This window comes from Chelonoidis abingdonii, chromosome 1 (assembly GCF_003597395.2).
Source record: "Chelonoidis abingdonii isolate Lonesome George chromosome 1, CheloAbing_2.0, whole genome shotgun sequence".
Taxonomy (NCBI): Eukaryota; Metazoa; Chordata; order Testudines; family Testudinidae; genus Chelonoidis; species Chelonoidis abingdonii.
In genome coordinates, this window is record NC_133769.1 from 69,850,137 (window position 1) to 69,877,197 (window position 27,061).

The window sequence follows — 27,061 nt, forward strand, 5'->3', positions numbered from 1 at the left end:
CATTGGAGAAAGGATTCTTTTATATCCTACCACTGGTTCCATGGTTTCCACTGTAGAAAGCTGGATGAATGTTAAAATCAATGTCAAAAGGTTATTAATATTCTGTTAAGGCAATAATAGCCTAAAGTTCTGTTTAATTGTTGCTATATTTCAGTAGTTATCAGTTCATGGTTATCTTTCTGTGCTATACACAGAAATGCTTGCTAAAGATCTTAACTTATCATTATTTCTTATTTTGAGTATTTGAAAGATGAAACTTTTCTGTTGAAATCAAACCATTTTCAGAATTTCTTTATTCTGTAACTGAATTATACCTGATACCTAAAAATCTAATTTACAAACTAATTAAAAATAATGCTCATACCAGCAGAAAAGCTGTTTTGGTATCTGGTACTGTGTAGGCACAACAGGAATTTTTATCTCTGAAAGTTTATCATGTGCACGCTTTTTTTTTTTTTTTTTTTTTTGTAGCCAAGGACTACAAAGGTATACCCAATGGGTTCTTGCTTCCATGAGGCAGTGAACTCTGGCTCTTAGTCTGGTCTCAAATTACCACCCTTTAACACTGATCTGCTATTCTCTTGTCTTGAGTTTGCATTCAAACCTTGATATTCCAAGCCACATGCCTCTTGGAGTTACCCACCATACATAGATGTGGTCGATTTTCCAATTTAGTCTTTGGGGTGAGATGGAGCAAACTTCTGGGAGTGCATACAGTGTTTTTCTATGCACATCAAATAAATGAGGAAAGGTGGACTGGTGTCAGTACCCTGCATTCAGGAAATCTTGGGTCGGTTCCCAGCTCTGATGCAGACTTCATGTGACCTTGGGCATGTTGCTTAATTTCTGTGCTTTAGTTTCATGATTGTAAAATGGGGATACTACTTCCCGCAGGCATATTGTGAGGTAAATTCATATTTATTAAACTCAAATATGCAGGGAGCCATAATAAAAATCCAGATAAAGCATAATTACGGTAATCAGTGGTGTTTTCCTGTTACATTTGATCATATCAATTTTCATCTATAGTACTTACTCATTTACACATAAATGAAAGTTATACAATGTGGAAGGACGAATACAAGATAAGTAGTTTTTATTGCCGCCTTGCTTGCGCATGTGTAGCTAAGGGCATTACTGGGGGCAAAGGTCCTTGAAACAAGGAAGAAATTAGACTACTCTTACATAGTTTCCCACATGAAGTAAGGAAAATATGCCTTCTACAATTTTCCTCCTAAAATCTTGTCAGGTTCTTCCCTGCATGCGGTAGAAGCTTTGAGTCCATTGCCTAGCATTAGTTTTGAAAGAATCAACCCTGGGGCAAAGACAATCCACTCAGGACATGTTGTTTAGCAGCAGAATGACATGATTATGAACATGTTCAAAAATACATCAGCTGGAAAAGGGAGGACAGTGCAACTGTTTCACAGTCTCATGTCCCTAAACTTGTGAAGGAAAAAATAGCTTCTACCTTATTGTCATGGATGTGGTGGGAGAAAATGAGGCTCTGCAGCAGTTCTTTGAAGGTAAGAGTACAGTTTTTAAAGTAGCTCAACAATTTCTGAAAGAGAAATTATTTCAGATGGCATGTGTGTCTTAATAAGACATACTTAGTATTTTTTTAATTTGAATTTTTAGTTTGGGGAAGAAAATATGTGGAAACACTAAATATTCCAATATTTACACAGAAGTTCCATGTAACAGGATGCAAGAGTAAATGAGGACTAATGACATAAGAGCACTGGAAGGATTCCTTTATGCTCTCCTTTATACAGCAGAGATAGAAATAAAGGAAACCATGATCCCCAGGAGTTCCCAGTGATGAATGACACGGAGGAAAGTACCAGGGAATGACTGGATCTCCTAGTAAATGTCTAGAGCTCTTTAAAGAAAATCCTCAGGATATGGCAATGTCCATGGAGCTTGAGAACCATTTCTCCCCACCACAGAGTGGGAGCCAAACCCTGCTCAGCATGATGTTGTTCTATTCAAGCTGGCTGAACTTCATTTTCTTGGTGTCTTTAGTCCTCTCCCTTGGACTTTTTTGGGAGGCTGTAATCTGACCTTCAACTTTGTCTAATTTTCTTTCAGTAAAAACTTCTTGCCAGATGTCAGACTGATTTCATTATCAGTCAAACCTCACTACAGTCTCCACCTTTCCTCTCCTCCATCACAGTTAATATGCATTTTAATACGGCCAAATGTAAATGTATACCTCTAGCAACAAAGAACACAGACAATACTTACAGGATGGGGGGCTCTATCTTGGCATGTGGTGACCCTGAAAAAGATTCGGAGGGTCATGGTAGTTAATCAGCTGAACGTGTGCTCCCAGTGCAATGCTGTGGCCAAAAAGGCTAATGTGATCCTGGGATGCCTAAATGGCAATTTCGAGCGTGAATAGAGAGCTCATTTTGCCTCTGTGTTGGGCAGTGATGCGACTGCTGCTGTATACTACGTCCAGTTCTGGTGCCCATAATTCAAAAAGGATGTTAAGTGGGGAGAGGTCAGACAAAAGCTACGAGAATGATTAAAGGATTAGAAAACATGTCGTATAGTGATGGGCTCAAAGAGCTCCATCTATATAGCTTAACAAAGAGTACTTGCATGGGGAACAAATATTTGGTAATGGACTCTTCAGTCTAGCAGAGAAAGATTTAACATGGTCCAATGGCTGGAAGTTGAAGCTAGACAAATTTCAGACTGGAAATAAGGTCAATTTTTAACAGGGTAATTAACAATTGGAATAATTTACCAAGGGTAATGGTAAAGACTCTATCACTCACAATTTCTAAATCAAGATTGAATGTTTTATAAAAGATACATTCTAGGAATTATTTGGGGGAAGTTTTATGGCCTGTGTTATGCAGGAGGTCAGATGACATGATAACAGTTACCCGTTCTGGCCTTGGAATCTATGAATATTTCCATTCTTTGATTTCTGTAATCCGATAAACCTAATTTCTCAAGTCTCCTAACACTGAATGCCACCTATTCAAAATGGTTGTTCAAATTTAGATGATAGACAAAAAACATGCTACTTCCTTTTTTTTTTTCTTCCCTGATTTTTCACGTTGTCAAAAAAATTTAATTTGAATTGGCTGGGATATTTGTTCTCACTGCCATAACTCAGATGTAAATACTCTTGATGTGAAATTGAACCTTAGTGTAATATAAAAAAGCCTCATCCAATACATTAACGTATTTAATTAATAACTATAGATCTCCCGTTACTCTCAGTTTATAAAAGGAACAAAGGAGTTCATACTATTAATGTGAATCTGAGAAAAAATATACTGCAAATGAAAGTTAAACTGTTTCTTCTTTGCTCTCAGAAAGATTTAATTTTGTATTAAACAGGCTGGTGGGTTTCTAACAAACCTTGCATTGTACTGAGTAACTGTTAGATATTTTATGAAAATCAGGCATTTAATCTGGGAGGTCTGTTCAAAACTATGTCTAAGCATGCTGGAAGTACCTGCAGAGCACCCTGTTAAGGTCACTTCCAAAGCAAGGATTTAGGAGAACTATGAAGCATACACTGGTAACTTCTGTGGAAATGATAATGCAGCAATGGAATCTTACCCTGGGTGAAATTCCAGCAGCATTTTTAGCGGGCACCACTTCTCTAACTATAATCACTAAGAGTTTTAACCCTTTAAGTATACTGGTTGTATAGCATGTGTTCTGGGAACTAGATGAAAGCTTTATCTTACAATTAATGTCAAGTAACAACACAAAGTTTGGAAAGATGTTTCCTATGCAATATTTGTTCTTCTAAGTAGAGTAAGTTAATATCTTACCATTGTAATACAGGTGTCATACAGAGCAGTGCTGGTAAAAGGCTGAAAATCATTTTCTGGCCACAGTCACATAGTATGAGTCAAGGTTACAAACAGCTTAATAACCTTGTCATATGACAAGAGTTGGTGTTCAGAGGCCAGTGGCTACTTTTAAAGCCACAGGTAAAGCACAAAAAGGAGCAAGTATGTTAGCTGGATTTTGCTTCAATTTAGGGTAGTTATCACACTCACTACATATGATGTCAACTACTATTCTATTCTTTGTAGATATCTATACTGCACCCATTATCATAGTATTGAGATAACTTTAGTAGTGTAAAGAGACTACACATCTATCACTTGGTGTTTGTCCTCTTTTGCTGTCCCCAACGAGCGAAATGTATGGAGTGGAGTGTCTTGTTTTGGTGGGTTTTTTTTAAATTGTTAAACATATCTGTTGTTATGTGTGTGTTAGAGAAGGCAAGGTCAAAGAAATACACCTTTCACTTGGCAAGGAAAATGGTGAAGTTTTTGATGGTTCTTAGTTCCTAGGGCAGTTCATTGCACAGGCTCAGACCACCCCCAGAGAAGGTTCTGTCTCCCTCAGACAGCTTTACTCTTACTGTTGAGAGTTCCATTGTGCCAGAGGAACTACTGAATTGACCACTATCTTTGTCCAGGAGCTTTAGGTGATGTTTTCAAGTCCAGACCCTGGAGCACTTTGACGATAAGGACCGAGACCGTAAACTGGATTTGAAATTCTATAGGAAGCCAGTAGAGAGAGAAGAGGACAGGTCTGATGTGTTCACAGCAGCCTGTGTTGCTCAAGAGAGTGCTGCTGCATTTTGACTAGTTGGAGTTTCCTAAGCGGTGAAAGTTTCATGCCCAAGCATCTCACATTGCTGTCGTCCAGCTGAGAAGTGCAGAAGATACGCATAACGGAAGCCTGGTCTTCATCTGCCAGAATGAGTCTGACTTCTGCTTAGGCAGGGCTGTGGGGTTTGGAACATGTGTTAATAATATCATCCAGGGGATCTTATCATTTCACATACAATGTTGCCACACACATTTTATTAGGACAGTACTGACCAGCAAATTATGAGGTTTCCAATGATACTTTACAAGGCATACTTTGTACAAAGATTATTACAATGGCATGTAGGGTGTGAACACACATTCCATCAAATGCAAACTTTTTTGTCACCAATGTACGCAGATATTATTCCAAACTAATGCAGATATTATTCCAAACACCTATGCACCATTTTTAGGTCTCTTCAGATCAGTGCTGTTTCACGATTGCTACAAAGGTGGAGTGGCAGAAATTTTAACACAATTTTTGTTAGGCACAAGTTTAAAGAGAAAATATTTCAGTGTTCACAGGTGGAAATAAAGAGCAATTTCTACTTGGATAAGAGATTGGAAAATGAAAAAACAAAAGGATGACTGAGGCAAATCTTTCCTCTAAACAGGAAAGTCTTATTTGGGACATATTAGAAAAAGCAGATATCAAGTTCACCCTCTGAGAAAATACATTGAGGGCACAATAAGTCTGGGAGCAGGTACCTTAAAGACCTTGTCTGTCCTTTTTTAAATGTTCATGTTTAACCTGTAGAATGAAGAGGTTGTAAAAGTTTTTTTTTTTTTTCTTTGAGTGTTTGCTCATGTTGATTCCATTTTAGGTGTGTGCATGCCCTGTGCACAGTTGTTGGAGACTTTTGCCTTAGTGGTATCCATAGGGCCAGCTGTGGCACCCCCTGGAGTGCCATGCTCATGCGTTGGTACATTAAGTGCCAACCCTATGCCCTCTCAGTTCCTTCTTATTGCCCTTGATGGTTGGTTGGAGTGCCTCATCTTGCCGTTTGCAAGAGCATTAGCAGTTCTTCACAGATCTTTGTTATAGCTAATATGTACATAGTCTTTGTAGTGTTAAGTTAGAGTACTTAGAGACCCATCTGGCACTTCGTCCCCAAGCAGAGCATGCCCCACTCTCCTGGCTTCAAGTCATGTGCATCATGCAGCAGGCCGATGCCAATCAGTGACCCCTACGACAGCTGCCTGAAGTGTTTTGGGGGAAGCCTATAGGAGGACAAGTGTCATATTTGTAAAAACTTTCATCCTCCCACAGCTTGGAACTGCCCTATAAGGTCTTCCACAAGGACAAGGTCCAGCTGAGACCGCACCCGGCTTTCCTGCCCAAGGTAGGGTCTCAGTTTCATTCAAGCCAGGACATTTATTTACCAGTCTTCTTTCCAAAGCCGTATAAGTCAGAGGAGGAGTGTAGACTGCATGCCTTGGACGTTAGGAGGTCACTAGCATTCTACATCGATGGAACCAAGCCATTCCATACGTCTGTGCAATCACAGTGGCTGACGGGATGAAAGGTCACCCTGTATCCACCCAAAGAATTTCTTCTTGGATCACAGCTGCATCATCTGCTGCTGCTGCTACAATCAAGTGAAGGTGCCACCCCAGCAATTGTCACCACCCACTTGACCACAGCACAGGCCTCTTCAGCGGTTTTTCTGGACCAGGTGCCTATCCAGGACATCTGTAGGGCGGCCACCTGGTTGTTCGTCCATATATTTATGTCCCACTACATACTTACCCAGCAGGCCTGGGACAATGTTAGCTTTAGTAGGGCAGTACTGCAAGCTGCAAAACTGCACATTCTGATCCCACTTCCGTAGATACTGCTTGTGAGTCACCTAGAATGGAATTGACATGAGCAAACACTCATAGAAGAGGAAAAAAAGAAATCTATCTTTCATAACTGTTGTTCGTCAAGATGTGTTGCTCACATCCATTCCATTACCTTCCCTCCTGCCCTTCTGTCAGAGTTGCTGGCAAAAAGGAACTGAGAGGATGTAGGGTCAGAGGTGCCTAATATACTGACACATGAGCGCATCATTCAAGGGGGCACCACAGCCAACCCTACAGATACCGTTAAGGCAAAAGTCTCTGATGACTGTGCACATGGATGTGTACACACCTGGAATAAGAGTGGATGTGAGCAACATACCTTGAAGAACAACAGTTATGAAAGGTAGGTAAATATTTTTTCTGTGTGTTTACCATACTGAAATGTTAATGATTCCCACTCGGTTTTGCTTTTTAAAATTTGACTGTGGTGAAAGAGGGAATGTCGATCACACTTCTTCAAACTATTCAAACTCTTTTCTATTACCTGTTGTGCTGAGGACAGGAAAGCTGGGATTCTGTAGCAAACAGAGGTAACTCTATTTTGGTAATGAGTGAGTGATTCCTAAATACACATTTCATAAATTGCTTTGTGATCACAGAACATAGTAGTAGTTGGAAGTAATGCTACAGCTGAGTGCTGGCAGGTATGTAGAAGGGAGTTGTGTAAACTGACAGACGCAGATTTGGGTGTTGGCAGTTAAATGATATCCAAAGTTACTAGCAGAAGTCATCTCAGGTTGAGAACAGAAAAAGGTAGAGCAGAATGGAACTTAAGAGCATAACCATTTACACATACAGATGACTAACGGTGTTGTCCATGCAACTTTACTTACACTATATTTATTACAAACCCAGAAAGGCCACAAAGTATTTTTAAAAGTAAGACTGTTTATCGTTCTAGGGAGTTCCAGCTGACTTTTGAAAAAGTCCTTGTTAATGCTATAGACTTTATAACCATAAAATCCATTTATAGCCTCCAGTTACTAAGCAACGAAGGACAAAGTACAGAACCTTTCTGCTCATTGCTAAATTCTATATGTTAGTGCTTTGGTTTTGTAAGGAAAATATCAGGAAGACAACACCTAGCATCAGATTTCTGATATTTTGTTCTGTTCTAAAGTTAAACCAATTCAAAGGAAAGTGGATTTTATGTATTTCAAAGTGTTTCAAAAACAGTTTGACAGCCCAAGTCTAGTAAATGGAGTAAAATATTAGAACCCCTGATTTCTAAACTAGTTGCTTTGTACTGATCCCAGCAAGCAGATGACTATGAAATGAAATAGTCTCCAATACCTGCATTTTAAGATGCAAAATATGGACCTACATCTACCTACTTTACACTTACGTTTCATTGAATGATATATGCAAACAATGGTTCTCAAAGTGTGATGTGAAGAAAACTTATGTCTAGAGCCGCTCTGTCATCTCCCACTACCTCTTTCATGCTGCCAACTGCTTTCCACATTTCCCATCCCTCCTTTCCTACTGGGGCTAGATTTGCAAATGCAAGCATAGCCCTTCTATCATGTGCAGGAGGGTTTTGTCTGAAGGCAGGGGCGATGTGGTTGTCTTTTGTACACGTGAGAAAGGGGGCTACAGCATTCTGCATGTGCTGGAGTATTAGGATCTGGAGGAACCATGGACTGAATATCAATCTTTGTTTGTTTTTAATTGAAGGGCAAGATGTGCATGGAGCCCTGGAGAATGCTATGGTGGATACAAGTATGTTGGAAGAATTCCTTGGCAGTGACTTGGAATTTGGAGCCTTGTATGTATTAGCAATGAGAACTGAACTTGTTCGCACATTTCTTGGGTTCTGTTATCACAACATTGCTACCATCTGAACACAGCAATCACACCTCAAATCTCATTCAAATCTGTGTTCTACAGAAAGTAACTTGATCAAACAGGAGCCCTGATCCTTTCTTGAAGCTATATGTCTTGAAAATAGAGAAAGAGATGGCAGTCGAAACATGATTTTCTTATAAGGTACAGTAGGTTTAAAAAGGTGGATGATACTGAAGGATAAGCTCATTGATAACTTTCACACTAGTTATTGTGGTAAATTTAAAGGTGTCAAACATTACTTTTTTTGTGGATAAGAACTGCTTCCATCCTAATGTCCCTTTCATAATTAAGAAATGACTCATTGATCTCTTTAAAAAATAATCTGTAAATTACAATGATACACCATCCAATATCGCATAAAGGAGGACAATTTACTATGGACCACTAATCCATCAGACTGTAAAACACAGATAATTCATCCAAGCTGCCAGATGACTGTCATTTAATACAAAAGATTATTATTCAAAGCCTGAAACCTGCCAACCCCTGGTCAAAGAAAGTTTGTGGGGGGTGAGGGTAAAACCTCATGCCATTTCTCATTCTGGACATACACATGCACTGCACAGATTTACAGTGGGCTAAATAGGCTATTACTGACTCATTTTCATTAATCAGTTATGAATAAATTTTATCTTAGTTTGCAGGCTGAAAAAAAATAAGAAAATATAAGGAATGCTTTACTTGGACACTTCTCGTCTTAGTTTTTAGTATCACTAAGCATATAGAAAGAAGCAGATTACAAATTATTAAACCTCCTTTAAAATGAGACTTCACTTCTCATGACTATATTGTATTGCCAGTTAACAGGTTAACAGAAAAATCTACTACTACCACATATCTACTAAATTAGATACAATATTATATACCTGCAGATAACTGCTGTATAATCATGTAACTCTTAGTTTTATATAATGTGCAAAATATCAAATTTATCAAAATAAAATATTGTATTTTGGGGGCTTAACTGATTTTGCACTATAATGAAGTGTAGTAACGTTTAATTATTAGATTAACAGTTCAATAAATATTCTTGTCAAATTTCTGTAACATTACAATGATCTGCATTGAAGCATAAAAAACAAAACAAAAAAAATTAAATCTTTCAGAGAAATCCATGTAAATCCACATAAAGATCCTTGGCATATTTAAAATACAGATAAAAGAAAATTGGCAATTCCATGAAAAATAAAAATATATTAATAAAATGTTTTCTGTTCTTTTTAAAAAAAAGAAGATATTAATATTAAGAAGGAGCAAGGATACAACATTAATACAAAAGACATCATGCATGTTGCAGTGAATAGAAAAACCGTCCCAAATAAGTTTTTGGACTTACATTTTGAAATAATCTTTAGGAACAAGGCATACTATGTTGCAAGCACAAACAGGGTAGAATCTCACTGAGTTGCTGTTATATGCTTTTTTAAAATTGCAAGTGCCATGGAATACATCATCTGCACTTCTCTCCTTTTGCACAGTGAAGCTGAAGCAATATGTGGTTTCCCCCACCTTTTTCCACAGTAAAGGCAAAAGGTGAGGGGAAGATGAAAAGTAAAACATTGAATTTTTGTTTCCCAAATGGATACTTAAGGGGCTATACCAAGTTTGTGATTCAAGTTCATTTCAAACATATTTTTTCTTAAAACACAGAACAATGGCATTTTCCCAACTTGAATCTATAGTAGTTTCCTTCCTCTTTCAATGACTGTTTACTTTCCTTCCTCTAGTAGCGTTTAAAATATGTTGTTGGACTTCCATCTGAAATATTTTAATTGAAAACAGAAATTAGATGGGTACCTGAGGCAGTGTTTGAAACCAGGAAACATGCATACAGTATATAGAAGGGAAGTTAAAGACTTTTATAGATTTACAGTTCAAATTTTGAGGCAAATCAGTTTCCTAACTCTAGTTTGTTAAAAGTTAGAAAACAATGTTTAAAACATTAAACAGTTTTTAAAAGCTCTAGAAATATATCCTTACTTTGAAGAAAACTTTAAATGTTATTCATACCCTCATTTCTTAAAGGTCATTCACCAAGTCAAATCTAGCCTAAAATGTAGGTTTTATAAATGTGACATTTTATAAAACCAAGAGCAATAGAATGTGGAAGTGCACCAGAACATGTAAATGAAATGAACTGCAAACAAAAGTGAAACTGACTTGTCTTTCAGAGTGTGCAAACTGCAAGCTAAGACATAAAAATTAAATAGTAAAAATAGTAGAATGTAAACTAGATCACCGAAACTCTATTTTAATCATAAAAGTGTTTGCAATAGAGGTAAGGGCATTTTTGTGTTAATATTTTTAACTTAACAGCATCCCTTTAAATAATTGCTTTCTATTTAACCTCCAAGAAGGGCAGCAAGTGTTGTACAAACAGTGCTCCTCCCCAACACCCACTAAAAAAACTCCTTTGCAATTAGCTTCCTTTTTTTAACCTGTCTATTTATAAATCCTAAGCATCAATTTCTCAGGCAGTGTTTCAAAGTAGAGATTGAGGCTGAAATTTACAAAAGAGCCTATGGGAGTTAAGCACCCAACTCTGATTGAATTTCCATTTCTATTTGGATTTAAACAATTCCTACCTTTAAATGAGGGTCTCTTCCAGTCCTGGGTAAATGATAATGTTATTGCATAAGCAATTCCCTGTCTTGGGCTCCTTTGAAAGTCCCAGCCAGAGTGTATGTGTGAGAGCTGCCTTTCGGCCAACATCAGGAATTGAATAGGGGCAGGGGGAGGCTTCCGCAGCTTGAAATGAAGAGACAACCTCTTAAGCTGAGAGCTGTAACTGACCTCATGTTGACTGGGCACACCGGGGACACACAATACACTGGCTAGTGGGTTACACATGCAGCTCTTATCTTTACAGAAGCTGGCCAGATAGCAAGTGTGAAAAATTGGGACGGGGTTGGGTGGTAATAGGTGCCTATATAAGAAAAAGCCCCAAATATCGGGACTGTCCCTTGTGGAAGTAGAGAAAGGGATAAAGGGAATTTGAACATAGAGATCTTAGTCTAGCGTTATTAGAGTCAGTGCCAGCCAGCCTTTGTTAGCCTGACTCTTGCTCTATTCTTAGCCTGTGGCTTGTTGTTCCAAACTCAGCAAGGACTCATTTTTCTCCTACACTCTATAGAATCAGTACATCTGGTCACCCTCTCTCTACAGGCCATTTTTATGTAGTGTGATGTCAGAGACTGGCTTGCATGGTTATGAGTCCAACAAAATCATCATTTATAATGTATTTTAATTCATTCAGATTTCTAAAATGCAACCATAGGCACCAAGACTGTTCTGGGCAGCTACCCCTATGTCGAACAAAGTGGGAATGGGGTTTAATACAAGGTCTGAATAGCTGGTCTTAAATGATGAGGTTATACTGGCTTTTGTGGTTTTGCCTCAGCTGTGTGCTGTGTGCATTTAAAAACAAACAAACAAACAAACAACCAAAAAAACCCCAATCCTCTGTATTCCTGAGCATTTTGGGGGTTAGCTATGAAAAATACAAATATTGGCCCCCTGTTAAGGTCTTCCAAACTGAGCTGAAAAATTTTGTGGGGATGAAAAATGAGTCCAAATAGACTGCCTTGGGGCTCTGAGCAAAGCCCACATCTTGCCTGGAAACCCTACCTTGAACTCCCTCTTTCCCAGTGAGCTTCCAAGGGCTTAGCTCTAGTGTCTATTTTAATCAGACAAATACAAATTCAATCCCCTTCCAAAGTGTCCCATGTCCTCTCCTCCCCACTCTCCCTACTTTGCGTCTCTTAATTTCCACAGTGTTGAAGTTCTGGAGGCTAAAGCATAAACCAGAACAAATTGTCTAAAGCTGATACCTTCTGCTGATGAAGATACTGGGCATCTCCCATCCAAAGCCTAGAGAGAAAGGGAATTTTAAATTTTTATAGGCAGGCCAAGCCTTTAAGGCTACCAGGTCCATATGTTATGAATTACTCATGTGGTTTGAGGTAGTTAAAGATTGGCTTATGGTTATTATGCATTTCTTTTCATAGTGAAATAAAAATATCCTTTTCATCTCCAGGCAAAGCCAGTTACCAGAGTCCCCACCAGATTCAGGATCAGAGCCATATTCTCCACCACAACTGAAGAGTGGGTTGTGTGAGTTCTAATCTTACTGTACTATTAGCATTCTTTCTATTCTCTTTATGATTGAAATGTTTCATTTGTTGTTCCTTGCAGGTTTACATTATGATGCTTTAGGGCCCACTGGACTGCGGCCGTCACTTTCCTTCCCTTCTGCGGGGGCACCCGATACATTTCCTTGTAGATACCCTGACAGTTTCTCTGACCTGAGCACCAATGGACATCCCTGCGGTGTTCCCCAAGACTGCTGTCTCAAGACAGATAATGCCATGTCTCCCTGGAATACTTCTATATCCTCCAGTTGTCTGGGTTTAAATTATTCCTGTGTTCAGCCAAGGGCCTCTAATAGTTCTGGGTAAGGTATAATTTTATTATGTAGGAAGGAAGGCAGATACAGAAAAGAGAAGGTGGCGCAGCTACTTTTAAGAACTATATGGTTTCAGGCTGGAAAGAACCACGTGTAGAAAAATACCGATGGGTATAAGTTTCTCCACATGGTGGCTCTGTTTATACATTTATGAGATCTTTATCAGCTATTGTTCTTTAAGCACCATATTTTAAAGATTAAAAGTCAGATTAAAACCAAAAGCAATTCAATTCAAGAAAAAGTTACAAGGTTAGAGAGAGGTTGTAAACTAATGAGTAGCTGGGATGGCAGAAATATCTGTGGTATTTTACAACACCCATTTAAGGGATTTTATTTTCATGAGTTAACATTCTGACATGAGAAAAACCAGCTCATTTTACTTGTGTAATAAAACCAAATACTCATTATATACTTGATATGGTTTTCAGACGCCAAAATGTGTTGGGTGTTTAATAATAAAACAAATAAAGATTAAGGCAAAATTCCTTTCCCTCAGTCCCTAATTAAAATACCTTGGCAGGCAGAGGGAAAGGGTAACCATCTCCCAACTTGTGGATTGGAACCTATTTTGGCTTATAGCCCTTGCCCCTACACCTGTCTGGGTGGCAAATAAAAGGTCACAAGGATCTGTATAGTGTCAGATCCTCCAGCCCTGTCTCTTCCCACATGTAGAGCTAAACTCCATGCTGCACAAGAGGTGCAAACACCCTCAAGGGCTCTTCATCATATCCCCTCCTCCATATATAGCAGAACCACTGCAAATGGCCTTTTTCCTTATCCATGGAGGAGGCAACAGAGTTTGCCCCTGCTTGACTAAACTCATTCAAGAATAAGGCTGGGATTTTAGTACAACTGGTCCAAAACAAATGCAATCTCTGTGGTGTGCTGTGTGTGTAAAACTTGCTTTAAAAAGGGTGAATTCCTTGGTCACATGGAATAAAAAGGATGCTGGTATTTAAGACCAAAAAGCACAAGTCATTTAATTCAGTAAAAATAAAGCAGAATCAGAACTCAGGTGAAAATTCTGTTAGAAATCAGGTACTTGGGTGTTATTTTATAACTTTCATTATTCTGTGGAGTAATAACGTACAATGCATTTTTTAAGTATTTCCCTGGCATCAGCTAAAAAGAGAAGATTGTTAGACGATGCCACTGATTCTCCACCATGGACTAACAACTCTCAGCAGGGTAAGTGTTTCATATTGTTGACCACAAGGACATTTTGACAGTTACGCTAGTGCTGGCTCAGAAAAGATGACAGTATTAAACCTGCTATGCTCCTTCAAACAATTCTCTTTGCTGTTTTTTCAAAAGTGAGGAACTATCTGTTTTTGCAGGTTATAGATGAAGCTTTAAATGTTCACACTCACTGAGTGCACTCATCAGACAAAGGGTTCTCCTTATATGCATGAACCTGTGGAACATAGGAGATTCTGTAGTCTGTTGACCTAGTTGACACACAGTCATCTAGGACATGGAAACCATCTTGGGTTAGCTTAACAGGTGTCAAAGTTAGAATCAGGACTCACAATTTGTCAGACCACTCTGTTTTATTAGCGCAGCGCTCCGCCAATAGCACCCAGATAATGTGAGTGGCCATGCAAGACCCAAACAGTCTTATTTATACAGATAAAAGAGCGGGAATTAGACAAAGGGACAAAGAAAGCAAAACAGTAAAATTCACCTGGGGCACAGCATGCATATCCTACTTCCTTACTAACTCTTATCAATCTAAGGCTAATACTTCACCAATTGCCCTTAAACGGTGCAATTGTTCTATGTTAATGTCTGTATTCCTGACACCTGGATTGCAGCATTCCAACAGTTTTGCTTAAAGGTACAGACAGCATTTCTTTAATCCTTTCTATTTTTACAGTATAATTCATTCTACTTTCACAACAGGTGATTAATGAGGGGGGCAGAAGGAAGGAAGAGAATGCATTTCAGCTTCACTTGCCATCTGATTTGACAGCTCCCGTTCTTCTGTAAAATGTATCCATATAGGGGTCTGACGAAAGCGCTTTATTGTTTTCTCCCCAACGTTAATATAATTCAGTGTTTTATCATGATGAGAATGCTGAGTCTATAATAGTCCATATGTACATAAGACTCATTGGGCTTCTACAGGAATGAATCAACATTGGCATATGAGGTTGTATGTGACCAAATAGTTAGTTCACAATGAACAATTTATCTGATGAATTGAAGCCTTTCAGTAAGAAGCTTGTATTTAGCTGTGACACTGTTGCGTACCTTGAAAGCTTGTCTCTCTCACCAGCAGAAGTGAGAGCAATAAAAGATATTACCTCACCCACCTTGTCTCTCTAATATCTTGGGACTGACACAGCTACAACTGACACAGCTACAACAACACTGCATAGTCAGAAGCCTGTCACTCTTTCAGACTTATAAGCTATTTGAAGTTATTCGATCAATTTTTGTGGTGGTTTCTTCTATCCACTAGTATATGGATTGACCAGAAAGCTTTCTTTAAGTATCTGTTATCTGAGCTGTGTTTGGTGAATTGTGATTGGTCAGATGAGTCGCACGGTATTGCTGCTGTTCCTGATGGAATGGATAAACAAACAGTTGTGGATGCTTGCATATGTGAATTTAAAATGTTATGTTTTAATAATGGCGATACAGCTCTGAAATTTGCTCTGTGCAAACATTTTATGTCAGTAAAACTCAGTGGCTCAATTTTAGTGTACTGTGAGCATGCAAGGGGCTCAAACATGGCAGAAGGAAATTAGTTTAAAAATCAAAATGAGTAACCAAAGAACATTGTTTGTTTGTAGTATTTACCCAGCTGTCTGTCAAAAACACAGTTATTAACAGTTAGGGGCTCTGGGCTGCAATTATTTCAACAGTGCTGTGCTCTTTCTGTCACACCATGGTGCCTCAGGCCACATATGGGTTTTTGGATTGCTTGCTCACTGTAATGTACTCTATATTCTGGACTGCACTCAATTTGTCTCCCACATGAAGTGCTCCTCAGCCTTCATGACATGTGGAGTATCTCAAGCATCAGCGTTGACCCTGGCTGCTTCAAGCTGATGTAATTGGCAGTCTGGGATGTTTCTCATTATAAAGCATTAAACAGTGATTGGCCAGCCAATGAATGGCTGACTGTTGCTTTTTTTTGCTATGGAACTAAATATTTGTTCGTTTGGACTGGTGGATTATTTTAAGCTTATTGCAAGTGGGGTAATTTGATAATTCTGGTATTTCTTCTTTCTTTGCTAAATTGTGTCACAAAATTATTTCAAAAGTTAAAATGCTTAGCGAACAAGTGATTTTTTTCTTTTTTTTGCCTAGTAACTTTTTTTGGTAGAATTAAAAGCAGTGCTACCTGAGTGATATCTTACAGAGCATGAGAGGTAAAAAACCAAATGCTATGTGACAATAAAATAAGGCAGGCAAATATTTTTGGAATAGCTACAAAGGAAAACAATTTTTTTTTTTTTTTTTACTGGTCTTCTACAGTATTATTGGCTAGCCCTGGCAAGTAGCAAATAAACTATCACTTTTGTCTCTTCACAGTGACAGTAAAGGACTGTGGCACTGAAGTGCAAGGGTATGACAACGATGGGCAGAATGTAGTGGCTGTGGACAAATGTTATCAGGCTCTAATGTGGCAGCCGTATCAAACTTCTCACTGGAGCGGCTTATTTAACTATAGTTACGAAAAACTGTAAGCACGGATGTTTACGCTTGGATTTATTTTTGTTTGCATTGAGCTGCTGAAATGAATGGAAGATGTAGTTTTCAGAATGAAACTGGAGGCGGGGGAGAGGGGGCATGTGACAGTCAGAAGTGAGGATGAAATTGCGGAGAGATCTGATAACCAGATTTTAAGGAATCACTGAATGTTCATGCCAAGCAGTCTGATATATTTTTTTTCAACACAGCAGGTGGACCCTAAATCAGGTAGATTCAGGCATGAGAACACTTCCAAGCTAACTTAAATAGATTTTTTTTTTTTTTCTCCTTTTGGCAAAACAGATTGGAACAAGTAACCATGGTACATACTGCACATTACCTTCCCATGGTTTAAGGCCCTCTTAATGTAGTTACTTGTGTTACTTTGTTATTGGCGCATGGGCGCTTATAGCCTACCCTACAAGGTTTTAATATTGTGCACCTGTTTTAGAGTTTGCCTCTACAGACACAGAATTTTGCAGCAGTGACAAAAGAGGGGGGGAAAAACCTCCCCAACATCAGCACACCACCTTGGGAAAGGTCACTCCAAGTTCAATCCCCCCTCCATCCCCCGATTTTCTGTGTTCTAGTATTCAGAGAACTTTTTTTTAGCAGAGGTCCTTCCATGTTAGCTTGTTTATCCCCCCAGGGTTGAAGTAAACAATTAGTCACTGTGCACAGTAGAGAAGCCTTTTAAGTGCTAGTGTTAGCTTTTATTTTCCTCCAGCTCCACCCTCCTCTCTCCCTCCAAAAATTAAAAAACACTTGGCAAAAAGAAGACTTTCCAAAAAAGGTTAATTTGGGTGTATCCTCTTCAGCCCTGAACACTAGTGTCTTCCATTCATGCCCACACCGCACTGTAGCAGCAGTATGAGGTGTGGGTTTGTTTGGTTTTATTATTTTTTTTAACACCAGCCCACTCTGAAGGGTGAGCCAATAGTTCAACGTCTCTGCCTTTCAAACCTTGGTGCCTTTGCTGGGAAAGCCTACAAGCCTCCCAGTTGGCTTGGAGAGGTGATTGTGGCCTAGATACCTCTCCATGTGGAAGTGGCCTACCACATCCAATATATTGCATATCAACTTTTGGTCAATGGCTACATTTCATTTGTGGTTTAGCAGTGATAGGCTCTGAATGCAGTTTTATCAGCTATTTAATCCCCGATATGTTCAAAACTTAAAACTGATGTTCTAGATGCACTTTTTTGGAGCATTATATCAAGGAACAGATATGATGATGATTACCATAAAAGTACCCAAATAGATAAATTATGACCATTATTTGGAAAATGGATTATAGTATCACTTAGGGGGATTATCATCTATTTTTTTTTTTTAGTATAGGTCCATGTTAGTAGTCTTTCTCCCGAGATGCATTGTAGTTATGATCTGCGTACAGAATTTCTCTGTTTCCTGATATTATATCCTGTTTGAGTCAAAAGAACATTAGTATTATCACTGCTAAGCCTAGATAGATTGTTATTGATCCTAAAAAACTTACTGTTTCCTCTTTTTTATAGAATTTTGTTTCTAAGAAAAAATTACCATTTTCTTTTTACCTTCACAGCAGATGGGATTCCATTCTGAAACATGTTGTCTCAAGTGCCAATTTGTTCTTGTTACAAAAGCGAAGATGAGTTGGAGCTAAAATTCTAGATTTGAAAATTGCCTGGTTCTGGGAAAGTTTAAATCTGAGCTGTGTGACTTTGGCTTATTTCTATTAAAAAAAAAAAAATTCTCAAATTTCAGCTAACTTAAGTCATGGGTTAAGATTTTCAAAAGTAACTGCTGATTTTTGTGGGCCTCGGTTTTGGGGTATCCTATTTGAAACCCCTTAAAGCAGCCTGAGTTTTCAGTGGGTGGATCCTTAGCACTTTCAGAAAAGATGGCCTCTTATGGTGTCTCAATTTGGACACCCAAAATTACTAATTATTTCTGAAAATTATGGCTATTGAGAGTTAGTTTTTTCAGCCTTCAGCAGTCAGAATATAAATGCTAATTAAAATAAAATAGGCACTGATCCTGCAAACACTTAAGAATGTGCTTAATGTTATACACATTAGTAGTCACATTAAGTTCAATGGAGCTATTCATGTGTGTAAGTTAAGCACATGCATACATTTTTCCAGGATTCTGGCCAGTATATATTCATGAGAAATCAACAGTCTTAACTGCAGGAACCCAGTTCGTGTAATCTTAAGCTCACATGATCTGTGAAATGAATAAACTTCCTGGAGACTTCAAATCAAGAAAATGAGAATAAATCTGTTTATTTTTAATTCCTAGCTACAAGTACAAAAATTAGAAGGAGGAAAAAGTAATTCAGTATTTATTTAGGGCAGCCATTCTGAAACTGTGGGTTGGGACCCCAAAGTGAGTCGCAACCTTGTTTTAATGGGCTTATCAGTGCTGGTGAGGTCTGGGGCCAAAGCATGAGTCCCACCACCCAGGGCTGAAGCCCAAAGGCTTCCTGCCTGGGTGGCGGGGTCAGGCTTCAGCTTCAGCCCTGGGTGGCGGGACTCAGGTTACAGGATCCTGCCTGGGGCTTGATGCCGTGGGGCTTCAGCTTTTCCCCCCTGCAACTCGGGGAGGTAGAGCTCGAGCTTTGGGTGGTAGAGCATCTCGCCTGGGTGGGCAGGGCTGAGTGGTTCAGGCTTCAGTCCCCTCTCATGGGGTCATGTAGTAATTTTTGTTCTCAGAAGGGAGTTGTGTTGCAATGAAGTTTGAGAACCCCTGATTTAGGGGAAACAGAATTATGTATTTATAAAAACAAAAACCCTAGTCTGTTTATTTTCTAGTGCAAAAATGTTTACAACTCCCTTTAAATATTTAAATCCATTAGTTAGCAAACTATCCCCCATTTGCTGTTTATCTATTTAATTTGCTGCTTCTGCTAAAGGATTTATTTACAGTTACATTTTAAAGAGATGTATCAGGCATTGTTAGTCAGTGCACTAGAAATGGCCTCATGTCATGGCTGGCTGCCTTCATAACACACATACAGGACATGGGTCCTCCAATGTTTTATGTGCATGATTATCTTTTTTCACGTGAACAGCTTTACTGACATCAGTTGGACACTTGTGCGTAAACCTTTGCATGGCCTGGGCCTGCAGGTTCTGATCCTGCAACCCCTCTGCCCATGGAACTGATATCGACTTCAGTGGCAGCTCCATGTGTGGAGGGCTTGAAGGATTGGGGTTCTCAGTCTGTGATTTAACTCTGTGGATCAGATTACACCTCCCCCTAGATGAGTGGAAAGGAAGGTATGAGAAAGCATTTCTCTTCCCCACCCATACACCTTGGGCCAATGCAAGGCCCTCACAGTGCTGTGAAAGAAATACTGTTGTGTTTGTTAGCAACCCAGGTACAAGTGTGCTGATGTCAAGTGGGTAGCAGGGCCATGGCCCAGACCCCTCCCCTCCTCTCCTGTATTCCAGGAGAGTTGCACTGGAGGAGCACTGACAACATTACAGAGACATAGACAAGTGAAGCATGCTGTCTTCTCACACCAGCGCTCCAGCAGTCTGGCTCCTCCCCAACTGCACCATGGCTCAGACTCATAAGAAACATAACGGAGCCCTAGTTAGGCAAATGAAAAGGCTGACCACCCTCAAATCCCAATAAAATTCCTTGCAAAATCAGGCCTAGATACTCCATGTGTTTAATTGCTTTATGAAGATGTACCTGGGTACTGTAGGTAAGAATCCAAATATGACAGTATTCTTCAGAATAACCTTCAACCTAAATCATTCCTCTTGGGGAAGGGAGAGCTGTACTTCTATTTCTTGACCTGTGTCTGCATTTAAACAAATATTCAGAAATTACTTTAAATCATCAGCTTATAAATTGGCATTGCCCTAACATAGAAGAAATTTCAAAATTTATATAGAGGCTTAAGAAGTTTCTTCAGCGATGATGCTTTTAAGACCTGATATACTTGTTAAGACTTACATTAAAAAATAAGTGAATTCAGAAACAATATGATAGTTTAGGAAGCCTTTATAGCTTTGCTGTCTATGCCAGAAAAATCTATGATAAAAGTTTGTTCAAAAGATAATAAAGTCTTTATAAATCTTTTGTAAAACCTTTATATTAAATCCTTCCAACCTCTAATGAGCAAATGAATGGATTAGTCTTGAAAAGCTGTCATTAGTGGCTGTGCTAATGAGAGGTTCCATAGTGGAATTTAATCATCATTATCAAATCTCTCATTAATGAGGAAAGTCTTTCTTCATATCAGGAAGATTTGCCATGTAGTCCTGTTACTTCAAGATTATCAATCACTTACATCAGCAAACTACAACTATTGTCTGGGATGGCTATTTCGCTGGCTCTTTCTTGAAGATCTTTTGACCCCTTTGTCTGATGTGCTCTGAATCAGGGAATATAAGGTCAGAGAACTTGTCTCTCTCTAGCTGATAAATTATCCCTTCCACTAAGTAGAATAGGGTTCCGTTACTTTGTGGATGAGGAACAGTGCTATAAAACAGTGCTTTACAGAGATCTTTCCAGAGTGCATGTGTCAACAGTTGTATGTTTGGCCTAAGTAAAACCCTACTCCATTTCAAAAGCTACTGTGAAAGTGTTTGGCTGTAGGAATTCCAGAACAAAGCAAGATGTCTACTTGGCTCATCTGCATGTCAATAAACATAATACATTTTCAGCTCAATTACTTACAGTGGTGCTTCTTGAGCTCTGGGAATAAATTTGTAAGTGAGAATTATGTAAACTTCCCCCACTCTTAACCTTCATATATGTAAGGTGCCAGAGTAGAATTATGAGTCAATTTAAAAAAAATTCCTATTGCTACCTGTATGAAGATAAAAGAAAAACACACGTAGATCTGTTGCTCAAGATTACATATAATCCTACTTTAATTTCATCAGTAGGAATCACTGTTGCAAAAAAAAGTGAACATCATTCTGGGATGTATTAGCAGCAGTGTTGTAAGCAAAACACGAGAAGTAATTCTTCCACTCTACTCCGCATTGATTAGGCCTCAGCTGGCGTATGGTGTCCAGTTCTGGGCAACACATTTCAGAAGAGATGTAGATAAATTGGAGAAAGTCCAGAGAAGAGCAACAAAAATGATTAAAGGTCTAGAAAACATGACCTGTGAGGAAAGATTGAAAAAAAAATGGATTTGTTTAGTCTGGAAAAGAGAAGACTGAGAGGAGACACAACAGTTTTCATGTACATAAAATGTTGTTACACGGAGAAGGGAGAAAAATTGGTCTTGTCTTCTGAGGATAGGGCAAGAAGCAACGGGCTTAAATTTCAGCAAGGTAGGTTTAGGTGTCGCACATTGGGAAAAACTTTCTAATTGTCAGGGTGGTTAAGCACTGGAATAAATTGCTTAGGGAGGTTGTGGAATCTCCATCATTGGAGATTTTTAAGAGTAGTTTTAGACAAACATCTGTCAGGAATGGTCTAGATAATACTTCGTCCTACCCTGAGTGCAAAGGACTGGACTAGATGCACTCTTGAGGTCCCTTCCAGTCCTATGTCTTTATTATGTATTTAACTCCACCCAAAGGAACATGAGCAGGGTTTGTCACTGAAATGTACGGTTGCTTACTGCAGCTGTTCTTTATTCTCGTTTTTGTAGCCCTTATGTAGGATACCACATTGTCACAGACAAAGGATTTAATTTTTCAACAACAGATGATGCTTTTGTATGCCAGAGAAAGAACCATTTCCAGATCACAGTCCACATTAGTGTTGTTGGAAATCCAAAATATGTCAAAACCCAGCTGGGGCTGAAACCAATCGATAAGTTTTACTTGAAAACTTTTGGAATTAAGGTACGTCTCCCTGTGCTTTTAATTTCTCTTAATTAAAAGTATGTGATTATCAATAGAGCAGAAGGAATAGTGCAAAAAGCATTTGCAATCATTTGAATAAAAAACAGAATTAATTTAATTACTGTTCACCCTTTTTGTTAGTTTTTTGGTGACTGATGGAATGAGCAACATTTCGTTCATCAGGGTATGTTCAGATCATGAGATTCTTGATCACACTTGGGCAGATGTGTGGTGAAGGGTGTAATGTTTGTATAGCTATCATGATAACACTCATTTCCCTCCTGTTGGTTTGTCATCCAATCAGGGAATGCAGACGGTACCATGTGACTTAGGTGGTCAATCACAGACAATGAATTAGGACTAATTGAAAAAAGTAATTCACAAAAATGGTACAAGTCGAATTCTATTCCCAGACAATCTACAAACAGAAAAAGGGCTAACTTGGTCATTATGAACAATTCAGCCATCTTGATTGATCAAGTTTACTGTATACATAAACAGTGCAAGGGTGGGAGGAGGGTACGTGGTTTGGGTGCGGAATGACAGTTTAGAGGGGAATTTCTGCAAAACAAAACAAAATTTAACCAAGCTCTCTCCAGTCACTCAAATGGGACCCAAAATTTCATCTCTCATCCTCAGATGCCTTTTGTGTATAGCAATGCTCTTGTATTCAAGTTCCCCTCTTTTTGGAAGATTTGCCCTAGCTTTTATTTACCAGAGGAGGGTAGTAGTTTGAAATATTTGTATAGGTATTTTTACAGCATAGTTAATAACTTTGCTTTACTTCATGCTTCTTAGAATGCTAATGCATAGTTAACTGGTGGAACTCACTGTCCCATGATATTATTGGAAAAAGAGCTTGACAGGACTGGGGAAAAGTTTAGGCATGTCTAAAAAGAATTTCTGGAATTTTCTGGTTAGTATAAATATTCATAAAAGATATCCACACTCATGCTTCAGGACATAAACCAACCATTATCAACTTGGGATCAGGAAGAAACTTTCCCCTTGACATAGTATCGCATAATTTTCCATGATGGAGGCTTTTCGCCTTCCTTTGAAATGTCTGTTCTTCTTTGAATGATTGCTCATATCCATTCCAGTTAGGTGTGCGTGCGCCGCGTGCATGTTCGTCGGAAGATTTTTACCCTAGCAACACTCGGTGGGTTGGCTGGGCACCCCCTGGAGTGGCACCGCCATGGCACCGGATATATACCCCTGCCGACCCAACGGCCCTTCAGTTCCTTCTTACCGCCCGTGTCGGTCATTGGAACAGTGGAGCATGGCTTAGCTGATCTCCACTTCCCTAGCTTCTCGTAATTCTTTCATCGTTATAGTGTATATAGTTCAATTTTCTACATTTCTACTTAGTTTTATTAGTTCTTTAACGTAGTTACTGTACATGGTTAAGAAGGGTTGGGGATTAGCCCTTTCCCCTCACCTGGTGCCGGGGCCGATGCCTGGTTCACTGGGTTTCAAACCGTGCTCGGCTTGTCGCAAGCCGATGCCGACAGGAGATCCTCACGATTCCTGCCTTAAGTGCCTGGGGGAATCCCACCTCGCAGATAAGTGCCACATTTGCAAGACCTTCAAGCCGTGGACAAAAAAGGAGCAGGACTTTCGTCTCAAACAGCTCCTGATGGAGGCAGCCCTTACTCCTCCGCCCTCGGCACTAAGCGCCAGACAGTCCGAACCAGGGAGAAGTGCATCTTCAGCACCGGAGCACACCAGCACTGCGAAGGCCCCTCAGTACCAACTGTCACCAGCCCAGAAGCCTGCCCAGTACCACTCTCTCTCCCTGCGGGTCAAGAGGCACAAGACTCCTGCGACTCCCGTGCCTACGTCACAGTCAGAGCACCTGCCTAAGTCGGACCGCCCGGCACCAACAACTGCCGCGGCACCGACAACTTCAGCGCCATGGATTCTGGCCTCGCAAGAGCAGTCGAGTCCCGTGCCTGACAGCTCCCCGGAATGCGCCATGGTTGAGCTTATTGTTCCCTCCACGCTGGAGACATTCTCTACGGCAAGGGAGCTGATTTGCTCTGACAGAGCCTGCGCTACCTCAGCCCCAGGCACCGCCACAGCAAGTTATCCAATCAGTGGGCAAGCCTCCCCTGATGAGACCATCCTCGCTCGGCACCGCTGAAAGGCACCCGTCACAATCGAGGTCCCACCGGCATTCTCAGTCCCTTCACCGATCCCGGTCCCGACGCCCCTCGCAGTCCTGGTACCGCTCTCCATCTCGGTACCGGTCATACTCGCGGCACTGTTCGAGATCACGCTCGCCGACCCGATACTCTCGGCACCGATCCAGCTCCCGGCACTGTTCACGGCACTGCATCTTTCGCAGTCGCTCCCAATGTAGAGCTTCGAGGTCCTGGTCGACCTCTGAGCACCGCTCCGGTTGCAAGTCCCGGTCTCATTCCCGGTACCGGTACGGTGCCCAGTACTGTTCTCCAGTGCCACGTGGAGACGGATCAACCAGACGCAGAGACCCTTCCCAAGTAGTTTGAGCTCCTCCCTGGCCGTCTTGCCATACATCAGTATCATCACACACGGGCAGTGCCTCCTACGCACACGACCGTGATTCAGATACACACAGCTGAGTCTTCCAGGAGACCCACGGCCCAGACCAGGGACCTCATCAGTGGTCCTTCTGCACATCTTGGGCATATCACCAAGCCCAAAGTGGACCCGCAGTGACATCACGCTCCGTTCCATCGGAACACCGGGTGCCAGAGGCCACTGTCAGCCGCCCCCCTCCTGCAGGTATGGAGGAAGCTTCCATCCACGCACTGGACCCTCAGGTCCCACCGGTCCCTGACAGCCCCCATGATCAGGAGACCATACAGGACCCACTCGTCCCGGGCCTTTCGTCTTCCTCTTCCCCGGATGAAGCGGTAGTGGGGACATCCTCATCGAGCCTGTCTCCAATTGACCTCAGGGCACACCAGGACCTCCTGAGGCGCATCGCCTTGAATATAAACCTGCAGGTGGAGGAGGTTCTGGAGGTTGAGGACCCCGTTGTAGACATATTGTCTGCGGATGCACCAACTCGAGTGGCCTTACCATTCATTCGATTGATTCAAGCTAAGGCAGATACCATCTGGCAGTCCCCAGCATCTATTCCGCCCATGGCCAGAGGAGTGGAATGGAAATACATGGTGCCCTCTAAGAGGTATGATTACTTATACGTGCACCCTGCTCACTGGTCGTACAATCTGTAAATGAACGGGAGCGCCACGGCCAGCAAGCCCCTGCCCCAAAATCTAAGGAGGCTAGGTGTATGGATTTGTTGAACCGTAAAATCTACTCCGTGGGGGGCCTCCAACTCAGGGTGGCGAACCAGCAAGCCCTGCTTAGCAGGTATAATTACAACACATGGGAGGCGGTAGGGAAATTCATAGAGCTGGTCCCTCAAGACTCCTGCCAAGAATTTAAGGCACTATTGGAGGAAGGAAAGAAGATGGCAAGAACCTGTCTCCAGGCCTTGCTGGACGCTGCAGAACTGGCAGCCAGAACTGTGGCCTCTGGAATCGCCATGAGGCGTATATCATGGCTCCAGGTGTCAGGCCTGCCACCTGAACTTCAGCACACTATCCAAGACTTGCCATTCGATGGCCAGGGTCTGTTCTCAGAGAAGACGGACCCTAGGCTACAGAGTCTGAAAGATAATCGGGTGATTGTGTTCGCTCGGGATGCATACACCACAGACTCAACGAAGATCCTTCCGCACCCAACCTCAACGCCCTTACCCCTTGCCTAGACCAAGACAGGACTTTGGCAGGAGGCAAGGTCATGGCAACCGCAGACGACTGTCTGGACCTCAAGGGGGTCACAATAACGGTCCCTCCAAGCCAACGACATGATCCAAACTGAACTTTTGAAGGTGTGCCTGAGGGCGATGTACCAGTTGTCTCCCAGGATCCTTTTCAGTTTTACAACTGCCTTTCACCTTTCCTCCCTGCGTGGACCCAATTAACCTTGGATTGTTGGGTCCTACACACAGTAGAATTCGGATACCACCTCCAGTTTATTTCGCGCCCACTCTCCCAACTCCCCTCCTCGTCCCTCTTCAGGGACCCCTCTGACGAGCAATTCCTCTTGCAAGAGGTACGGACACTTCTTGCCATGGGAGCTATAGAGGAGGTTGTCACGGAGTCCCCGGGCAATGCTCTGGAACTGCTCCCCACTAAGCCAGTTAGGACTTTGGGGAGCCTCCTCTCCCTTGGAGCAGACTTGTTCAGGGTAAGAAGCTCACATGTTTTCACCTCCTGGGTCTCTCCTTGGAGCATTCAACATCCTCTGCCCCTCCGTGTGCTTCCCACAGCGCGCCCACCCAGGCGGGGTCCTGGGGAAGCCACAGGGTTCTGCACCCCCATTTTGCAGTCAGACGTGACTCTTAGCCAGCAAAACAGAGGTTTATTCGATGACAGGAACAGGGTCTAAAACAGAGCTTGTAGATACAGCGAACCGGACCCCTCGGTCATTCTGGGGGGCAGCGAGCCAGACCCCTAGGTCTGCACTTCACTCCTCGTCCCCAGCAAGCTCCAGACTCCCAACCCCCTCCAGCCCCTCCTCTCTGCTCAGCTCCTTTCCCGGGCCAGGAGGTCACCTGATCCCTTTGTCTCCAACACCTTCAGTTGGCACCTTTTGCAGAGGAGGGGCCCAGGCCATCAGTTACTAGGAGACAGAGCTTCAGGCATTTAGGTGCACTGGCCCTTTGCTCTGCAGCAATCACACACCCTTATCCCACC

General features: G+C 41.2%; 1 protein-coding gene across 1 annotated transcript in view; it reads left to right on the top strand.

Moving 5' to 3' along the window:
• MYRFL (myelin regulatory factor like) overlaps positions 1–27,061 on the top strand; it is a 77,719-nt gene that overhangs the window by 3,186 nt on the left and 47,472 nt on the right. Inside the window, exons 2-9 of the mRNA XM_075063463.1 lie at positions 472–486; positions 1,455–1,526; positions 8,163–8,253; positions 12,370–12,437; positions 12,528–12,786; positions 13,904–13,986; positions 16,342–16,492; positions 22,109–22,304. Coding sequence (XP_074919564.1) covers positions 472–486; positions 1,455–1,526; positions 8,163–8,253; positions 12,370–12,437; positions 12,528–12,786; positions 13,904–13,986; positions 16,342–16,492; positions 22,109–22,304 — 935 coding nt within the window. The remainder of the gene's footprint in view (positions 1–471; positions 487–1,454; positions 1,527–8,162; positions 8,254–12,369; positions 12,438–12,527; positions 12,787–13,903; positions 13,987–16,341; positions 16,493–22,108; positions 22,305–27,061) is intronic.